The sequence below is a fragment of the Budorcas taxicolor genome, chromosome 17 (assembly GCF_023091745.1).
Source record: "Budorcas taxicolor isolate Tak-1 chromosome 17, Takin1.1, whole genome shotgun sequence".
NCBI classification, from domain to species: Eukaryota; Metazoa; Chordata; class Mammalia; order Artiodactyla; family Bovidae; genus Budorcas; species Budorcas taxicolor.
This window is the reverse complement of record NC_068926.1, coordinates 67,726,827-67,747,112: the sequence shown is the minus strand read 5'-3', so window position 1 is coordinate 67,747,112 and position 20,286 is coordinate 67,726,827. Positions and strand designations below refer to the sequence as shown.

General features: G+C 42.1%; 1 protein-coding gene across 3 annotated transcripts in view; it reads left to right on the top strand.

The window, feature by feature from the left end:
- Window positions 1-20,286, top strand: part of TTC28 (tetratricopeptide repeat domain 28) — a 557,344-nt gene that overhangs the window by 400,375 nt on the left and 136,683 nt on the right. For all 3 annotated transcript variants that reach the window (XM_052654609.1, XM_052654608.1, XM_052654611.1), the window contains one exon: window positions 2,976-3,483. In XM_052654609.1, coding sequence (XP_052510569.1) covers window positions 2,976-3,483 — 508 coding nt within the window. The remainder of the gene's footprint in view (window positions 1-2,975; window positions 3,484-20,286) is intronic.

Below are 20,286 nucleotides of genomic sequence, written 5' to 3'. Positions count from 1 at the left end.
TGAAGGAACAGGAACAAAGACAAGTGATTAATTTGTAATTCACTTAGCTGATAAATATCATCACATGTTATCTGCCCAGCGGCTGTAAAACACTGACCTTCATTTCCAGTGGCAACTGATAGAAATATAGATGTTTGGTCACAATGACTGATGTTTTCAGTACTGTTACTAGCTTCTGCTCTGGTAGCAGAGCTCAGCCCTGCCAGCTTACAGTCATAAAACATCCGTCCACACCTTAGTGATGCATTTACAGAGAACTTCAGTTTACTCAGGACACTCGCATGTACTGCTTCATCTGATCCCATCCTAACCCTGGGAAGTACACATGCTGTCATTATCAGAACAGTTTACATATAAAGAAAACACAGGTGAAGAAGTTGAATGACTTACCAGGGTGACACAGACAGGGCCTCTGACTCTAAATCCTGTTCCATTCCTACACTATGTCAAGCAGCCTTTCTCATTTCGGAGGCTGTGATGTGTGTTTCACAAACTATATTGTCCTGTCTGGAGCTGCCGGTTTCCAGGACACACGCATGAGGAGTCCCAGCCTGATGGTGCTGCCTGCGACTGGCAGGTGCCAGAGAAGAGCTAATGCAGTCATTCTTCCCTCTTTCCCTCACACCCCAGAAGGGAAATGCCCCAGTACTCCCTTTCCTTATGTTCAGGAGAGCTTGAGCAAATGAGCTCCTGTGTCTCTCTGGCATTTACAGAAATGAAGAACCAGAAGCAGAAGATCCCTGGGCTGTCATTTGGAGTTGCCATAAACCAGAAGTTTCTAAGAACAGTGATGCCTGGGGTGCTGTGCCTGCCCCAGGCCTTATAAATCTATTCCCTGCAGTGTTCAAGGGCTCATTGCCTCCAACCAGACCTACTGTTTGGAATTACCTAGTGAATTATTTATGGTTTACACATTTGACAGAGGCTCATGGCTAAGTTTGAAAACACTCAGTTCCTGGCTTACTGCTGGGTCCTAGAAACATCTGTCTGGAAAACCGAGGCTCAGAAAAGTGAAGTTTCTAAAGATCCCAGAACTCGGAAACAGCAGTACAGTTTTGAACCACGTGCATCTGATTCCAAGTTACACTAGCTCCAGAGTGAAAGAGCCATGTGTTTTACTTTGAGAGCAACAAAGATTTGCAGATGGGAGGGTTTGTTGACTGTGTTCTCTCTAGCCCCACTTGGGCACAGAAGGACCCCTGAGAGTAAGGAGGGGAGGGCCAGTTACAGAAGGAAGAGAGAGGGACTGAGCCCCTGGGCCTGCGGCAAGGAGGATAGAAGCTCATCGGGCGTGGGGTGGGGAGCTGTGAGCAGTAGAAAGGCCCATGTGCAATGTGCTGACATGAAGTCTTAACCTCTGATCCCAAAGAGGTTCCCAAAGTAGGAACCAGAGACCAGTTCACGTCCAAGTGGCATGCTCTTGGGTGACATCATTGCTGCTTCTGCCAGAATCACGTTGCTGTAGGATGGTGATGTTCACGGAATTGTTTCTGCTCTCCACCACTCAGAAAAAAATGCAAAAAAAGTACATTTCTAAGTGTTTATTTCCTCTCTGTTTTCCTCAGTCTTTTTGTTGGACCATCTGTGAAATGATAAAAGAAGCTTAAAGCTGTATGGAACCTTTGGCAAATAGACAATTTGCAAGCATCGTGAAGATGGTCAGTCTCAAGTCTCTATTTCAGAGGCAAAGAAATAAAGTAGCAAATCACTCACAGCTATAAAATATTAGTAAACACGTTCTGAAACACACAGACGTGGAGCACGTCTGATAAAGCAGTGCCCTGGCTCCAGGTGGGATGGCCTTCCCTAGCCTGGGGGCCCTCGTGAAGATTGCTTGCCCGTTTGTGACAGTTTATTTTACCATTTGTTCTGCCAGGATCACATGTTCATGGTAGAGGGAGGGAGCATCCCAAAGAAAGGGGGCTATGTGGCTCCAGCTATAGGTTTGGTGAGAAGGGAGGGGAGGACAGGCAAGTTGCTGAATGAAAAGAAGGGCAGGAAATGTGCAGTGTAACTTCCTTCTATGTCTCTGCAAAGGAATTAGAAACTAGAGGTGAGAATCTAAGACTGTCTGCACTGAGTAAGATTCTCAAACCCATGAACCCATGTAACATCTCCTTAGTTATATTTGTTTCCCTTTGGTTCACTATACCTTTAAGACAAAAAAGAGGCCATGTTCTTTTCTTTAGACAAAAACTGCTTGAGTGGCAAGCAGTGTGAGGCGACCAGGAAGATAGCATCTTTCTGCAAAGAGGCCGAGGCCAGGAAAGGCTAGAGACAAGAACAGCAAAAGCGGTGGGGAGGCCCCGTGGGGACCGCCCCATTCACAGCTGCAGTTGTGACTGTCGTTTTCCTCTGGTTCTCATCTCATCTAAGCCCTCCACCACAGACAGCACTGATGAAGTCACACTGAGGGGGCAAAGATAAGAGAACAGGACCCTCCAGTGGGTCCTGGGTCACAGAATTATCCGTCATCATTCTTGATATCTCCCTTGCTGTTAGTGTATCCATTTGGCTTGGGAGAAGACAAGGATTGAGAAATGCCCAGGAGTGCAAAGAGCCGTGCATGGAGTTCTCCTGTGAATGTCCTGTGTTACATTACATGTAATAATTACTTTTTATTTTCTTCAACATTTTCTTGTAACTGCAGAGGTTAATAGCTATTAACAGAGATATAATATCACAATATTAAACATGTCAAGTCTTTAAGATGAAAGTTACATGACACACAACCTGTTTCTGTGAGATTCGGTATTGGAAGTTACTGATTAAATTGCCATTGTCTTTTATTAGGAACTTGCTGAGTGGAAGCGCTGTTTTTCAGTTCTGCATAGGTCTGCAGACCTCTGATAGAGACACCATTGGAAATTGTATTGGATGGTTACAGGCAAACTCTCAAACATTTTATCTGCTGAAACAAACCAAAGCCATTTTCTGATGTGCTTTCTTTTCTCTGCCTTATCCTTTCTCTCCAGGCAGCTTCATCAGCCCTGAGCAGTCTGGGCCACGTGTACACAGCCATTGGAGATTACCCCAATGCACTGGCCAGTCACAAACAGTGTGTTCTTCTCGCCAAGCAATCCAAAGATGAGCTTTCTGAAGCCCGAGAACTCGGCAACATGGGAGCTGTGTATATTGCCATGGGTGACTTTGAGAATGCTGTGCAGTGCCATGAGCAGCATCTGAAGATAGCCAAGGACTTGGGGAACAAGCGAGAAGAAGCCCGGGCCTACAGCAATCTGGGCAGTGCCTATCACTACAGGAGGAACTTTGACAAGGCCATGTCTTACCACAATTACGTGTTGGAGCTGGCGCAGGAGCTGATGGAGAAGGCCATAGAGATGCGGGCCTACGCTGGCCTGGGCCACGCTGCCAGGTGCATGCAGGATTTGGAGAGGGCCAAACAGTACCACGAGCAGCAGCTGGGCATTGCTGAGGATCTCAAGGACCGGGCTGCAGAGGGGCGAGCATCTTCCAATCTGGGTAAGTACAGGCTTCCTTGCGGGACCAGGGTCAGGGCCATGGACTGGAAGTTGCTGGAGTGACCCGCTATCTTTGACAGGAATCTGTGTGTTTATTTCCAGTAGTCCTCATTGCTTGTGTTAGGTTTTCCTTCAGATATATTTCCTTGGAGCCTGCCTGCTCAAAATGACAGGATCTTTTCTGTCATCCCAGCGCTGTGAGCATTAGAATGCTGAAATACTGGAAAACAAAACACCCCAGCCTTTTAATCTGTCTAGAGAGAGGAGCGAGCAGATTTATCTAATTAGAGAGAAGGGGGATGAAATGCAGATATAAAGCTATGTTTGGTTTAAATGAAAGGGAAGCTGCTAGGAAGTCATCAATGGAAAGGAATTTGAGAGGATTTTTGTTTAGAGAGATTTCTTTACTTGGTGACTTTAACACGAAGGAAATGTATTTTTTCCTCTCAATGTGTGTATAGTCACAAATGATATTTATAGTATTAGTGTAAATGTATAATTATTATTATTTTTTTAAATTTTAAGAAAGCAGTGTGTTTTGATACACACACTGGGTTGGGCACAAGGTTTGTTTGGGTTTTTCCATAACATCTTTTGGAAAAACCTGAATGAATTTTTTGGCCACTCCAATGCTTGGTTACAGTTAAGATTTTTATATATTTGGATGAATTTATAAGGAATGGTAAGAGGTAATAAGTATTAGTGTCTGGCTACTTCTTAGAAGATATTGGTAGCTTTTCTCTATACCCAAGCAGATGTGGGTACATAATGAACCAAGAGAACAGATGTGTTCAGAGGTATAAGCTGCAGTCATCCTTGAGCCTGGAGCCTATGGTTTGTGCCACAGGAACTCAGGTGGGAGAGGACAAGGAGACAGTGAACTTGCTGGTACCAGCGTATGCTTAGCAGATAGCGGCAATGCAGTGTAAAACTCAGTCCCCTTTGCTTATGTGACCTACAAAACCGTACTTCTCTTCATATAATTTTAGCACTACTTCTTCCTCCCCTCTGCCTCCACTTACTGTAACCATACGTTTCATTAATACGGTTGTTAGAATAAGTCTGACAAATCCCTGAAGATGATACTGAAGATGAGATCAGAATGAGAACCTGGAGAGTCTGATAAAAACCGTAGAAATAAGTTCTTGGTATTACATATTCATTCAACAGATTTCAGGTATTTATTGAATCATTACTGTGTGCTGAATCCTGGAATAATTGCCTCAAGTGATAGAGAAGTTTGAAAAAAAAAAATCCTTGCCCTCAAAGAACTTATAATTTAGTTGCTAAAATAAGACTAATACCTAGGGCAACAGCAGACTCCCTACAAAGCAGAGTTAATGATGTTGTGTTGCCATGAAATTCCCAGAAGGGAATCCCTGAGGAGTGGGAATAGTCTGGAAGGCTTCTTGGAGGGCATGGCACCCAGGTGAACCTTGAAGGAGAGTTGAGATTTGGCCAGAAATGGGATGGCATTAATGGCAAGGGGTATGTGATACAAGGAGTTCGATATGATAGGTTGGCCTATCTGAGGGACGGTGGCATGATTAGCCTTCAGGAACGTGCTAGAGGATGGTAGAAGATTATAAGATTATTATGAAAAGTAGGCAAGGAACTGCTAGTGAACAGGAACTCCTGAAGATTTTGAAATGTAGGAGGGAGAACACTGACTAGATGTTTTAAGAGGACAAGTTGAGCAGTGGCATGTAGGAGAGGTTGGAGGGCTTGGAACCTGGAGTGTAGAAGGCTGTGCCTGTTGGACAGTTCATCTTGTGTCAGAAATCTATCATTTTGATTAGCTGTATTTTCCAAAGACTTTGTTCATATAAATTGTTGGATGTATTGGCATAAAGTTGTTTGTAATACTTCTGTGTTTTCCTTTTAATGCTGGCAGGATATGCCCTGTTTCATTTCTGTTATTGGTAGTTTGTATTCTATACCTGTACAACAGCCCCCTCATCCTTTTCTAGATGATTCTAACTAGAGATTTATCCATTTTCTTGATCTTTCTAAAGAACCAACTTTTGTTGTTAATTTTTTTTCTATTGCTCGTCTTATTTTTTAATTTCATTTTTTTGGTTTCATTTTTAGTATTTTCTTTCTGCCACTTTCTTTGGGTCCTCTTTGTAGCCTCTCAAGGTTGTAATTTAGGTCATTGATTTTAGACCTTTCTTATTTCTAATACAAGCATTAAAAAATATAAAATTTCCTCTAATCACTGATTTAGCTGCATCCAATAATTTTTGATATGTTTTTGCTTTCATTGGGTTTAAATTATTTTCCAAAATATTTTGTGATTTCCCTTTAAACCCTGTGTTGTTTAGAAGTGCTGTTTAATTTAAAACATTTGTGATTTGCCTAGATACTTTATTGTTATCAAATTCTAGTGTAATTCCATTGTAGTCAGAGAACATACTTTGTAGTATTGCAATGGGTGTCTCTTCAGGTGCTGTTTTGGTCAAGGTAGTTGATGGTTATATATTGTTAGCATCCACTGTCTGGCATGGCCAATGCCCTCAGGTAAACAAAGACTCTTAGACTGGGCAGTCTAGGGGCTTATAGAGTGCCTCTGAGAGCCACCGGTAAAGGCTGGACCTCTCTGGGCAAGGTTAATTCTTTACTGCGTAAGTGCATATTAAAATTTAGATATAATAATTTTTAGCTCTAGAATTTCCATTTGGTATTTTAATTAATATTTCAGTTTTCCTAAGATATATGTGTTTATTCATTACATGTATATTTTCTGTCCCATAGGCAGCGCTAGTTATTACAAAAGCTTATAAAATCTTGCTTCTAGTTCCATGTGGATCATCTCAGAGTTACACCCTTTTGATTGCCTGTTGTTGTCTTTATTTTTTAATAGCTTGATTGAGGTATAATTCACATAGCATACTATTTATCCCTTTAAGGTGTGTGATTCAGTGGTTTGTAGTGTAGTCACAGAGTTTTGCATTGATTGCCTTTTGTTTCGAGTTTTTAGTCACATTTTAATGTACTTTTTGATATGGAATTATATCCAACATTGTCAGTGATACTTTAGAAGGACTCTGGATTCTGATACAGTTTTCTTAACAGTATTGACTTTTGTTGTTGTTTTACCAGTTAACTTAATTCAAACTCCAGATTCTGTCTTCCCTGTGATTTCAGGCAGCTAAAATGCCTGTTCAGTCTTTCAGCTTTCATGGAGTTGCTTAGATCCCAGGTGCTCAGACAGTAAAGAATCTACCTGCAACGCTGGAGACCCGGGTTTGATCCCTGGGCCGGGAAGATCCCCTGAGAAGGGAATGGCAACACTCTAGTATTCTTGCCTGGAAAATTCCATGGACAGAGAAGTCTGGCGGGCCCGAGTCCATAGGGGTCACAGAGTCGGACATGACTGAGTGACTAACACACACACATACACACACATGCGTATTTCATGAGTTAAACAGATTTGTGTAGAATTTATACTCAGAATTCAAGGCTCCTCACTCACTGTGACTCTCTCTCTGGGATTTTGCCTGTATGTTTTCAAACCAGAAAGATGGTGCATACATACTTGAGTTTTAGCCTCACCACATAGCTCTAATGGGGCTTGCCCTCTGGTCCCTGCCACCACAAAATGCCCTCTGGCATTTCAAAAGTGGGAAACTCACCTAATGCCATTCCCTTCTGCGAAGAGTCAACTCCAACCTTGCTAACAGTTTCTCATTGCTTTTGGTTGCACACCAATGTTTTTAGGTAAGTTCCTTCCCCTTCCCTCTCCATACTAGCCCCCTGCCCCTTCCACACCAACCCTCCTGCCCCCTGTCAGACTCTTAACTGTTATCTGTAGGTGGGTGTGTCTGAGAGGAGCTGCTCCTCCATTACTGGAAGCGGAGCTCCTCCTATCTGTTTTGTTATTGTTCAGTGGCTCAGTCATGTCCGACTCTTTGCGACCCCATGGACTGCAGCACACTAGGCTTCCGTGTCCTTTACTATCTCCCAGAGTTTGCTGAAACTTTAATCCATTGAGTCAGTGATGCCATCTAACCATCTTATCCTCTGTCATCCCCTTCTCCTGCCCTCAGTTTTTCCCAGCGTCAGGGTCTTTTCCAATGAGTTGGCTCTTCCCATCAGGTGGCCAAAGTATTGGAGCTTCAGCTTCAGCATCAGTCCTTCCAGTGAATATTCAGGGTTGATTTCCTTTAGGATGGACTCATTTTTGGTGGTGGTTTAGTTGCTAAAGTCATGTCTGACTCCTGTGACTCCATGGACTGTCGCCTGCCAGACTCCTAACCCACTACAATTTGATATGTACCTTGTGTACCCTGAAAAAGATCAATGGTGATTTCCTGATGGCTCAGTTGAAAGATCTCTTGATCTCACCTCTAAATTTCCCTAATCAGTACACAACATTTGGCAGGCTTTACTCTTTCATAAAATTCTCTCCTCCTCCAGTTTCTGGGAAGCACCACTGTCCTGATTTTCTTCTTGGCTGCTCTTTCTGTACCATCTTCATTGGCTTTTTTTTAAGAGGGGGGAAAAAAAACCATTTTAAAAGTTACAAAAGTGGTACTTACTTTTGTAAAAAATTCTTACACTATGAAAAGGTATAAAGTAGAAAAAGGAGGTACACCCCCTTACTTTCTCTCTTCTGTTGAACTCTTCAGAGTTAACTACTGTTAGCAATTTTGTTAGACTCTTTCCAGACCTTTTTATTGTGCATGTAAACACACAGTAGTACAATCATATATGTAAATATACACGTGTGTACAGATTGTTCCTTTTTTAAAAACTTAGATCATAATGTATATCCTTTTCAGCCACCTGCTTTTTTTAGCCCACTTTCCCTCTTGGGCTTCCCTCTGTGTCATTATTCAGATTCCCTACTTTATTTTTAATGGTCCTTTTCCATTGTATTGCCATGTGTTAAATGTGGGAGTTCTTGTATTTTGTTCCTGATTCTTTCCCCTTTTTTCTTTGTATCTCGTTCTTTATCATTTGTGCCACCACATCTTCAGCTGCTGCTTCAGCACACATCATTTCTAAACTCGCTTCCACCAGGTCTGACCTGCTGCCTGAGATTGTTTTCACATCTTCAGCTGCCTAGTGGATGCTTCGTTTGATTTTCATGCTGATCTGACTAAGTTTGTGAGTCCAAGTGGGAAATATCTTTTTCCTAAATTAGCTGCTTCTCCTAGTCTTTTTATTCTGTTGATTACAGCCCCATTCTTCTAGTCATCTCTATTAATTTTTTATTGCTGTTGTAACACGTTGCCACAAGCTTAGTGGTTTCAGGCAACACAAATGGTTTCTCTTACAGTTCTGGAGATTGGGAGACTGAAATTAATTTCACCAGGCTGAGGTCAGCGTTCGCAAGCCTGGTTTCTTGGCTCTCGGGAAGAATCAGCTTCTGGTGGCTGCCTGTGTTTGCTGGCTGGTGGCCTCTTCCTCCAGTTCCAGGGTGTGCCACTCCAGTCTCTGCCTCTGAGTCATCATATTACCTTCTCTTCCCACCCAACTCCTCTTGTATCTCTCTTTAAAAAAGGCTATTGTGTTTACCTCAAGCCCACTTGAGTAATCCAGAATATTCTTTGCAAGATCCACAGTTTAATCATACCTCCAAAATCCCCTTTGTCATGTAAAGTAATATCCACAGCTTCCTGGGATTAGAATGCAGACATTAGGGAGGGAGGGGTTTGTCATTCACCTTGGTCATACCATCCTGACTTAGAAATCTAAAGTCATCATTGATTTCTTACCCCACCCCACCCCCTTTTTTTCAGTTGACACTCAGTCTAGTAGTTGTCAAATAAATATTCTCACTGAAGTTTTTTCTTTTTCTTGCTCCTTTCCTAGTTGCCCAGTCTGATGCAATAACCAACTAGTTGGGTTTTCCTCACTACCATCCCCTCCCTCCCATGTGTCCTCCATCTCACAAGTCAAGAGTAGACCAACCTTCCTAAACCGTACCTCAAAATGGGGCCTATCATGGTTTCCATTTTTAAATTCTGCTGCTCCCCTGTCCATACTCTTTACCTAAAACTGCTTTTCCATCTTCTCTAATCAAGCCCACCTGGCTCTCCTTTCTTGCTTTAATGTATTTTCTCAAGCTATTTCTTCCAGTTAGAACTTCTGTTCCTCTATTTTGCTTGTCTAAAGTTTGCCCGTCATTTTAGTATTATCCCAGACACCATTCATTTCTTGAAACCCTCTCTTGATAACAAGAAAAGTTATTTACCTTGTCTGAGTCCTGAGTCTACTTTAAGAAGTTCTCTTATTCTATTTCTATTCAATCATAAAATATGGTTATTTGTATACTTGTATAGTTACCTCCACTGGACTAAAACGCGATAGATGTGTGAACGAACAGCATTCAACTCCATGGTCCCTGTATCTCTGAGTATAACTGCTTAGACATAATGAGAACCCAGTAAGTGTTTATATGATTAGATTGAATGAGTCAAAGCTCATGCCAAGATGTTGTGCCTTGGTGATTGGAAGAATAGTGGTACCTTTGGAAAGAAACAGGAAAGCTGAGAGGAAAAACTTGCCAAAACCTGTTGCTTATCAAACGTGGTATGTTTGTTTTCGACATGCCCAGTATGTGTTTCTCTCGATGTGACATGAACAAATAGAAGTAGAAACAAGTATTAAGATGGCATCATCCTAATGACATCTATAAGGTAAGAGAAGAAAGCCAATCAGGGAGCCTGAGTCAGGATCGCAGAGGGTGGGGTGACCCAGGTAGAGCTCAGGGAGAGGAGAGCGACCGCATGGGGAAGGCATATCACTCGTATCAGAGAAGCCAAGGAGAGAGAGATTTGAGTCACTAAGAAGGTTTTCTGACCTTAGAGGCTTTCTGTGCATGTCTGAGGGAGAAGCCAATAGAACTTACGGAGATGGCGAAAAAGAGCAGGTGGAGATGACAAGAAATCTTTGGCCTTGGTGGTCAGTTCAGTTCAGTTCAGTCGCTCAGTCATGTCCGACTCTTTGCGACCCGAGGAATCGCAGCACTCCAGGCCTCCCTGTCCATCACCAACTCCTGGAGTTCACTCAGACTCACATCCATCGAGTCAGTGATGCCATCCAGCCATCTCATCCTCTGTCGTTCCCTTCTTCTCCTGCCCCCAATCCCTCCCAGCATCAGGGTCTTTTCCAATGAGTCAACTCTTCGCATGAGGTGGCCAAAGTACTGGAGTTTCAGCTTTAGCATCATTCCTTCCAAAGAAATCCCAGGACTGATCTCCTTTAGAATGGATTGGTTGGATCTCCTTGCAGTCCAAGGGACTCTCAAGAGTCTTCTCCAACACCACAGTTCAAAAGCATCAATTCTTCGGCGCTCAGCCTTCTTCACAGTCCAACTCTCACATCCCAACATGACCACAGGAAAAACCATAGCCTTGACTAGACGGACCTTAGTCGGCAAAGTAATATCTCTGCTTTTGAATATGCTGTCTAGGTTGGTCATAACTTTTCTTCCAAGGAGTAAGCGTCAGCATGTACCAATATTTACCATCCACCTTGTAGTTGATTTAAAATAAAGCAAATAGAAATGATTTAGACTCTTTAGGTTTCTTATGAACAACAAACAATCGCTTAGGTGTTTTCTAAGTATGTTTTAATTGTGAAAATAATGCTAATGTAAATTTTGCCTGAAAAAATGTTCATCTTGTCTTTTTTATGCTCAAAACAACGGTAGTTGCGTGATCTTATTTCTGTAGCGTTTGGTTTTTTGGTAACCTTCTTTATGGCTCTTATTTTGGTAGTGTGGAGTCAAATCTGTTAGGCTGCAAAGCATGTCACTTGAGTCAAGACTCAGTTCAAGTCTCTTTCTCTGATCATCCCAGGTCTTCGCACTCATGTGCAGGCAGGCAGCAATGCTTCTCATTTTACTTTGAGATAAGCTGCAGTTAGGGGAGTGAGAAGGGAGCGCATTAGAAAGATGGCTCCTCCTTCCCTTCCTTCCTTTTTTCTTTTTCTTCCTTTCCCTTTCTGGATGAAGGTGACCACTTCACTTGCCACTATGCCCCTGAAATACATACAAGAGTGAGTATATTTCAGAAACCACTTCCCATGTGCAACAGTGTCAGAGCTGGTTCTGTTTCTGGTATTGGGTCAGACATGAGAAATGAAAAGTATTTTTCAACCCGGCGTAGGGTGAAATATCTAATTATCTATGGAAAATAATTTAAAAATTTAAAATATCTGTGCCTTTTGAGTCAAAAAGATGTTTGATATCTGGAAAGTAGGTTATTTGGGAAAGAAAGGGAAATGGGACTTGTGGGGTTTTTTAAATTATTTTGTTTTATATTGGAATATAGTTGATTAACAATGTGTTGGTTTCACGTATACAGCAGAGTGATTCAGTTACATAAGTATATGCATCTATTCTTTTCCAAGTTCTTTTCCCATTTAGGTTATTATAAAATATTGAGCAGAGTTCCTTGTGCTATACAGTAGGACCTTGTTGGTTATCTACTTTAAATATAGCAGTGTGGGACTAACGTTCATTAATTCATTTGCTCACTTAATCATTTATTCTTTTGCACAACAAATATTTATTGAACATTAGTTATGTGACAGGCACTGTGGTATCTTTTATGAATAAAGCTGGCATAGTTCCTGTCCCCATAGAGCTTATGGTTTTTCATTTACCAAGCTTATATTGAGATCTGCTCTGTGTCACATATTTATATTCATTTTCATATTTAATCATCTCCACAAACCTATGAGGTCAAGAGTATTAATTAATTTTACATATGAGAAAATCACAGCCCAGGTAGATTTAAAGATTTTTTTATCTATTTGGTTTCAAGAGACCTGTAGCATAAAAGATTTAGTAAGATCTCATAAAATGATGTGGCTTCTTTTTTCCCCATGTTTTCAAACCAACGTGGGAGTCATGTGTTTTGGTAAAAGTTTGGTAGCTATCCTGGTGGGTATACGCACAGTACAGCAAAATAATAGTCACCAGAAGTGGGACTCACAGCTGTTCTAATTCTAGGATTTAAGAAATATCATCTGAATAACTTTTATAAAAATTATGTTTACAAACTCTGACAATTTGAATCAAAAAATTCTAAATTCCCATAGAAAGATGGAACAATATTACATGTTGTATACATGACAAACAGACATTGTACCTTAATTATATCGTATTCCTGATTACATTTTATGAATTAAATAATTACTGTAAACACATGTAAAACACAATATCCTGAAAAATCTTGTAATACGTCTTTTTGTAAGAGAAAAAATTTCTGTCATATGGCAGTCACTCTCTTTTACCTATTTTTCACATTTCAATTTTTATATGTTGGGTTTTCTTTAGGCAGAGAGAGGTCTAGCTTTATAAGTAAAATGTTAGTAATTGTAGATAGTAATTAATTTACACTCATTGGGTATTTATCTTTGAAAATCCACAGTATGATTTATGAGACTGCGTTCAAAATGGCCACTTAAGATACTGAAGGGTCCATAAGACCTCACAAAGAAGTTCTTGCTACAGCAATGTAATTCCATAAAATTTGTGTTTTATGAAGTAGATTGGTATTTATGAGGTATACTATGAGGTAAATTGTTATTATTCCTTTTCACTGATGAGGTTCCAGAGATTAATGAATGTCTGTAATTCACCAAAGGTTGTGCAGTAAGAGGCAGAGTTGAGTCTAGACTTCCAGTCTCTGATTCCTGGGTCCACTGATCCTTCTATGAGGGAGCATTCCCCCTGGAAGGGTGGGTGGATTCCAGAGGGCGCCATGCTGAGGTTACTTAGCCTAGGGCGAAAAGCCACACCCACCCTCCATCCAGAGAAAGATGAAAGAAGCACCACTGGAGGGCTCTCGGCCACCGTGAGCGGTGGTCCCAGCCTGTGCTCCCTGAGAAGGACAGGCACCGTCAGTGGGGAGCAGGCCTCTTTCCTCTTCCCCTGGAGGGTCTATTTTCTGTTGATTACTCGCACTGAACTAGATACTTTGTGTATGTTATTTCATGTCATCTTTACTACAGAGCCTTGTGGTAGGCATAGAAGTAAAGGTACTGGCCCAGGATTGTACGGTTTATAAGCAGCAGAGGCAAGATCCAAACCCAGGTTTACCTGCTGTCTTCTGCAACAGCTCACAGCCTCCTCTGAACCCCATGCACTTAACTGAACCGTTAGTTCTTACCTGAGACTCATAGACGAGACTACACAGATTGTCAAAGTCTAGTAAGATCCATGCTGTAGGAAGCCAAACCACACACCTCTGCTTTCCTTTCAGAGCAGTTCCTGTTCAGGTCGTGGAAAGGGGAAAAATGTGTCCCAGAGCCTGAAGCAGATTTTTCTAGACGTCTAAAAAAAAGTAACAAGAAAGTGCTTTCCCTGTTTGAAAGGAGAAATGAAAAATAGAGAGCGTCAACCAGAGCAGGAGATTTTTCTGATCAAGCACCAGAGGACTCACAGAAAATGATTCAGGCCCTCATTACGGTGGTGACACGCACATCTTGCGCTGCACCCACACCTATCAGTACCTAATAAATATTAATAATATTTATCCTCTCCTTTAGGTCAAGATTTGTCACCCTGCTTGTCTAGACATTGCCATTTAAAGGGAGCTGTGATTTGCTTACAGATACAGCGCGTCTGTAAACATGTGAGCGGCGACGGACAGGGCAGTAAATCTTGGTCAGCGCTGCACTTTGGAGGGTTGCAGCAGAGGCGGCAAAACTGTTGTTGGAATAATGAGGTGGATGCTTGCTGCCAGGTCCCAGGGTTCTGTCTCCAGCAGGCAGAGTCTAGCAGTAAATTAGCTTATGTTTCAGCTTGGCAGTTGGCACTTGGTTCATTTGTAGATGCTAATTGTAATCTGATGTTATCAGCAGCAGGTAATTGAAATGGTTTTGATGAATTACTTAATTTCTTTTAATAGCTGAGTCTTCAAGAACTGAATAAAGAAGATAAGGTGATCAGGAGGAAAATACAACAGCTCCATCTTTCTAATTAGTGCTTGGAGGTTTTTTCTTCTTTACACAAATGATTATGAACATGTGAAGCTGAATAGGTTTATGTGTCAAAAGCCCCCATGGGGGCATTTCCCATTAGGCAGCCTAGTCCTGAGCATTGATAACACTTCTGTTAGGACTTCAGAAGGGAACACTTGAGTGATCACTTTGGAGAACATTGATTTCTGAACACAATTTCATTTTCCCAGACTTAAGTGGGCACTGCCTCTGGGGGTATTGCCACTTTGGCATTCACTGAGCGTTCAGCCCTTCTTGCGTGGCTGTTTTGGGTGAGCAGTGCTGCCTGGCACTGTGCTGTGAGCAGGGGAGCCTCACCATGAGGTTTAGTTGCTGGCTTCTGCCAACCACACCTGGCGCTGGCACACCTGCCTGTCCCTGAGTCTTTCGATCTGCAGCGGCTCCTGTGTAGCCATTTGCTTTGCCAGCAATGGTGGGTGCAGATGTGACCCCAGGTCCTGCCATCTGTGTTGGACACTGCCTGCTGGACCTGTGCCGCATGACTGCAGTGGGCTTTGCAGGGTATTTCTTGTAGAAACATTTGGCTCTGTTTTAGTCGCATGTTCATTCCTTAAGGAATCCATCTGTTTTGAGGTCAGTCTGGAGGAATTTACTTTTTGATTAATTTTTTGAGAAAATAAAAATAACAGTGGAAAAAGTTGAACATTTGAACTGGGTCTCTTAGCTAGACATTCAGATCACGTCTGTGGTTCTTCATGGTGAATTCTATTTAAAGAGAGCTTATTGTTACAGGTGAAGATTCCAGGTCTCTAAGTCACCAATATGATATTGGCAGTAAATGCTTTTGATGGTTTAGACATTGCAGAGATACTGGTACTGTTCTACTTCTTGATCTGGGGTGGTAGTTACATGGCTGTGCTCACTTTTGAAAATTTGTTCAAATGTATGTTTAAAATTTCATACCTTTCTGACTGTATATTATACTTTAATTAAAGCTTTACTTTTAAAAACACATTGCTCTCTGTGGGTAGAGTAGAATTGGAATGTTATGCCCTTCTTGACCCTAATCCATGACCATGGCCTTCACCACCATACACCAAATCCCCAAACCCAGACCTCACTTCCATCTGAGACATCTGTCTATTCCTGCTCCTTCGACAGCTCCATCTGCCCCAAACAGCCCTCTCTCTGTCTGTGACTTCATGAGGCGACTCTGGGTGGGCTCCTGGATGGGAGCAGAAGAACCAGCCCATGATTAGAAGCTTGAAATGTGCAGCCCTGACCTCCCCATCCTCCAGAACTAGGGGAGGAACTAGAAATGGAGTTGTTAATAATAATTGATCATGCCTATATGAGAAATCCTACAAAATCCTAATAGTAATCTGATACACATCATGAGAAATGCTGGGCTGGAAGAAGCACAAGCTGGAATCAAGATTGCTGGGAGAAATATCAATAACCTCAGATATGCAGATGACACCACCCTTATGGCAGTAAATGAAGAGGAACTCAAAAGCCTCTTGATGAAAGTGAAAGAGGAGAGTGAAAAAGTTGGCTTAAAGCTCAACACTCAGAAAACGAAGATCATGGCATCTGGTCCCATCACTTCATGGGAAATAGATGGAAAACAGTGGCAGACTGTATTTTTTTGGGCTCCCAAATCACTGCAGATGGTGATTGCAGCCATGAAATTAAAAGATGCTTACTCCTTGGAAGGAAAGTTAGGACCAGCCTAGATAGCATATTGAAAAGCAGAGACATTACTTTGCCAACAAAGGTCCGTCTGGTCAAGGCTATGGTTTTTCCTGTGGTCATGTTGGGATGTGAGAGTTGGACTGTGAAGAAAGCTGAGCACTGAAGAATTGATGCTTTTGAACTGTGGTGTTGGAGAAGACTCTTGAGAGTCCCTTGGACTGCAAGGAGGTCCAACCAGTCCATCCTAAAGGAGATCAGTCCTTGGGTGTTCATTGGAAGGACTGATCCTAAAGCTGAAACTCCAGTACTTTGGCCACCTCATGCGAAGAGCTGACTCATTGGAAAAGACCCTGATGCTGGGAGGGATTGGGGGCAGGAGGAGAAGGGGAAGACAGAAGATGAGATGGCTGGATGGCATCACCGACTCAATGGACATGAATTTGAGTAAACTCGGGAGTTGGTGATGGACAGGGAGGCCTAGTGTGCTGTGTGATTCAAGGGGTCACAAAGAATCAGACACGACTGAGCAACTGAACTGAACTGAATCTAATATAGGAGGTTCAAAGAGCTTTCATGTTGGGGAACACACCCACACCAGAAGGGTGATGCATCCCAACTCCACGGAGACTCCTCTGGAGAAGCGCCTGCGCCCAGGACCCTCCCAAGCTTGGCCCTGTGTATCTCTTCATCTGTCTGTTCAGCTGTATCCTTTATCATGCCCTTTAATAAACTGGTGTTTGTGTTTCCCTGAGTTCTGTGAACTTCTCTAGCCAATAGTCAGCCCTGAGGAGGAGGTTGTAGGAACCTCCTGTGTATAGCCTGTTGGTCAGAAGCACAGAGGTTGAGACTGGTATCTGAAGTGGGAGTGGGGGTGGTCTTCTGAGACTGAGCCCCTACCTGTGGGATCTGATGCCAGCTTCAGCTGGTGTCTAAGACTCACTTGTTACCTGGGGACATCCCCTAACACCACGCTTGATGACCAGCAGTGTTGGAATGAAGTGTTCTGTGCAAGTGTACAGGAGACTCAGGGGAGAGAGAGACAGTGGGAAGAACTGTTTTTTTCCCAGACAGGAAGGAAAACACTGAGATTTTTTTCATTTACACCTAGCATATATATTTTTCAATAACCCTAAACGTTCAAAAAGTATTTCTTGAGCACCTGCTATGTGCCAGAAACTATTGGCAGTGGCTGTGTGGTAGATAAAACAGGCATTTTAAGTGCTTAAAGGAGGAGTACTGAGTGACTTCAGAAATTATATGGGGTGCAATTTTAATTGAGGTAGGGGGTGCCAGAGAACTCTACCCTAAGGAACTGGCCCCAGTTTGTGTTTCTAATGCTGTTTTCTGCCAACCTGCCCCTCGCTCACTCCTCCTCCAAACCTCTGCACGTGGTATTTCCTTCACGGTTTTCCTCACGTGATTTCTTCTGCCCTGAGTAGTCCTTCTCCTTCTGTCAAGCCTTTGAAGTCTTGCTTATTCATTCAGACTTCAGTCAAAGGCCATATTACCTTAAGCCTCTTAGACTCTTCCAGGAAATTTAGTGTTCATTTGTGATCTAACATTATATGGCCCTTGTTAAGCATAATTATTTACCAACCAAATCATAAATGCCAAGAATGGACGGGATATGTTTCTTAGCTTTTATTGTGGTCTTATTCCCTATTAGCTAGTAAGTGGCCACACCAGATATGTATCTTGAATAGATACGGATGACAAGCACTGTGGGAAATTCCGGGACCTAATTACTGAAGTCTGAGGGTCAAGTGCTTACTTACCTCTTTCACAGCGACTGTGTTCATCCATTGTGCCTTGCTGCTTTAAGTCAGGGTATAATTCCTACTGCTTCTGACCCCGTAGCGCAGGTGGACTAGTCCTGGAAGAGTGGCCGTTCCCATGCATTGTAGACTGGATCTTCAAATTCCCGTTGGTGTAAATGATCTCTGAAACTCTCTGCTACTTTAAAAAACAGAAATTCTTTTATTTTTTCCATGGAAAGACAGTGTATATGGAAGCTGGAACTTGATCCTAAGGCTTTTAAATGAACCAGAACTATAATCAGCTTGAGAAATAGTTGAACCAGCAGGTGGTGATTAGGTTTTATGATACCATTTTAATTTTACTCATTATAGTCAGTAGGAATACTGAATTGAGCAGGTATTTGTTTCTTTTACATAGTCTTTTGCCCTATGATAACTGAGATAGTCTGAGAAGCAGGCAAACTAATAGATTAACCTTTTCGGACTTTTATCCAAGTAGTTTACAAAGCATGGTTAAAATGAGGCCTTTTGTGCAGGTTTGAAGAGCCCTAATATTTATTACTTCTGAACAAGAAAATCACTAAGATATCATACTCTCTCTCCTTTTCAGTGTATAACTTTGCAGTTTATTCTCCTCTGCACTTATCATCTAGTCTTAGGAAACTAATACTAGTTTCACTTTTTAGGTATTCAAATAACAGGTTCCATAGAGAATGTATGAAAGGCCTTTGTGATCTTTTGAACACAACTGTGAAGTGGCTTAAAAGTCATGATACTAATAAGTCATTTCACTTTTGGAATGCCTCCAGTGTTGCTAACACTTTTCTTGGGGTAGCTTTCTCTGCAGATTCATTGTTTCATTTTAAAATTCAGAAAGATAGTGCTTATTATTCTCATTTAGAAGTAAAAAACCTGAAGAACAGAGAGGTTAATTTGTTAAAGGTCCCACAGCAACTGTGTGAGATTTGAGCCCAGAGCTCTCTGGATCTAAAGTCCATGGTCTTTATAGTACAGTGTCATGCGGCCTGCCTCTATAAAGAGAGTGGCTACAATTATTTAGGGAAAGGGAGAGCTCTTGCATTTTTAAGCGGCTAGGACGAGTTGACATTTTAACTGGAAAAAAACTGGAAATGAGCATTTTTTACAAAACCACAGCTTCTTTTCATTCTCATTCACTTATCCCCACTTCATGCCGGGCACACACAGGCACACCTTCAGACTGACACCAGGCATACGTGTGGCTACTCATAGACCACAACCTGAACTCACTTCTGTTTCCCAGCATGAAATCCACAAAAGGCTTAAGTGTTTAAGACTCTCTTCAGCATAATTAGTAATTTCACAGTGCCTTCAAAAAGTAGCTTTCATCGAGAACCATTTTCAGCATGTTGTTCCAGAAATTCTTCTTAAGGCTCAGTCTGACACAGCAGAAAATGCATTTGTTGAATTGGATTAAAGCCGAAATGCGACTTTTAGTTGGTATTGCTGACTCAGCCTGTCCCCATTTGACTTTCAAACAGCTTTGTTGGCTCCTGAATACAGGCTCTCAGTTTTCAAGGGATTTCAAAAAGTAGTATTTTCTGCCCTCCTTTGAAGAGTTAAGTTACTCTGGGAAGCGAACACTTTCATTTTCAAGTAAAAATTGCATTCGTGCCATTTAGAATGTTTCCAAGAGCAATTAAAAAGTGAAGTAAATGCTTTGTTGTTATCTGTCCAATGTGCTTGTAAAGCAAGCCCTCATCAGAACAGCCCCAGTGGCAAAAAAAAGTAACAGATTTGTGTTCCTGAGCCAGAATGTCAGAATTGGCCACTTATTTGAAACAACAGCAGTTCTCTGAGTTTCCCTGATTCAAAAGGAAGGTCCCATCAAATCCATTATTTAATACCGAATGAGACAGAGACAGCTTATACCATGGCCCAGCTGTTGGAGTGCTCTGAAGGGAGGGATAATATGCTCCGTGACTCAGTAAGCAGAAGGTAATGGACTCAAAGTTGTCAAGCCCTGCACAACAAGGGGAGATCTGGAGTTTAACCAGAAATTTCAGACTGTCAACCTTAACAAAACAGATGGTGTTCTTCAGTTCGTGGCACCATCCGGCGAGCTGGCATGTCTGCCTTGACAACTCCTGGTACTTCTTAAATGCCTGATGGAGAAAGACATTCTCTTTGTCATCAGTGAGGAACTCATACTACTTTGTGTGTGACAAAGGGAATAAGAAGCACCTATATGCTGAATCTTTCAGTGAACGCTTTTATGATCTTTCTCCCCTGCTCCCATTCTGACCTCCAGGGCTGTGGCACTCTGCATAGGAATCCTTTGGGACTGTTCTTTTGCTTTCTCCTGGTGATGTAGAAACCACTCAACTCATATGCTGGTTTCTCTCCATTTTAATCACTAAGAAGCCCCACTCACAAGTGGCTCCCCTTCT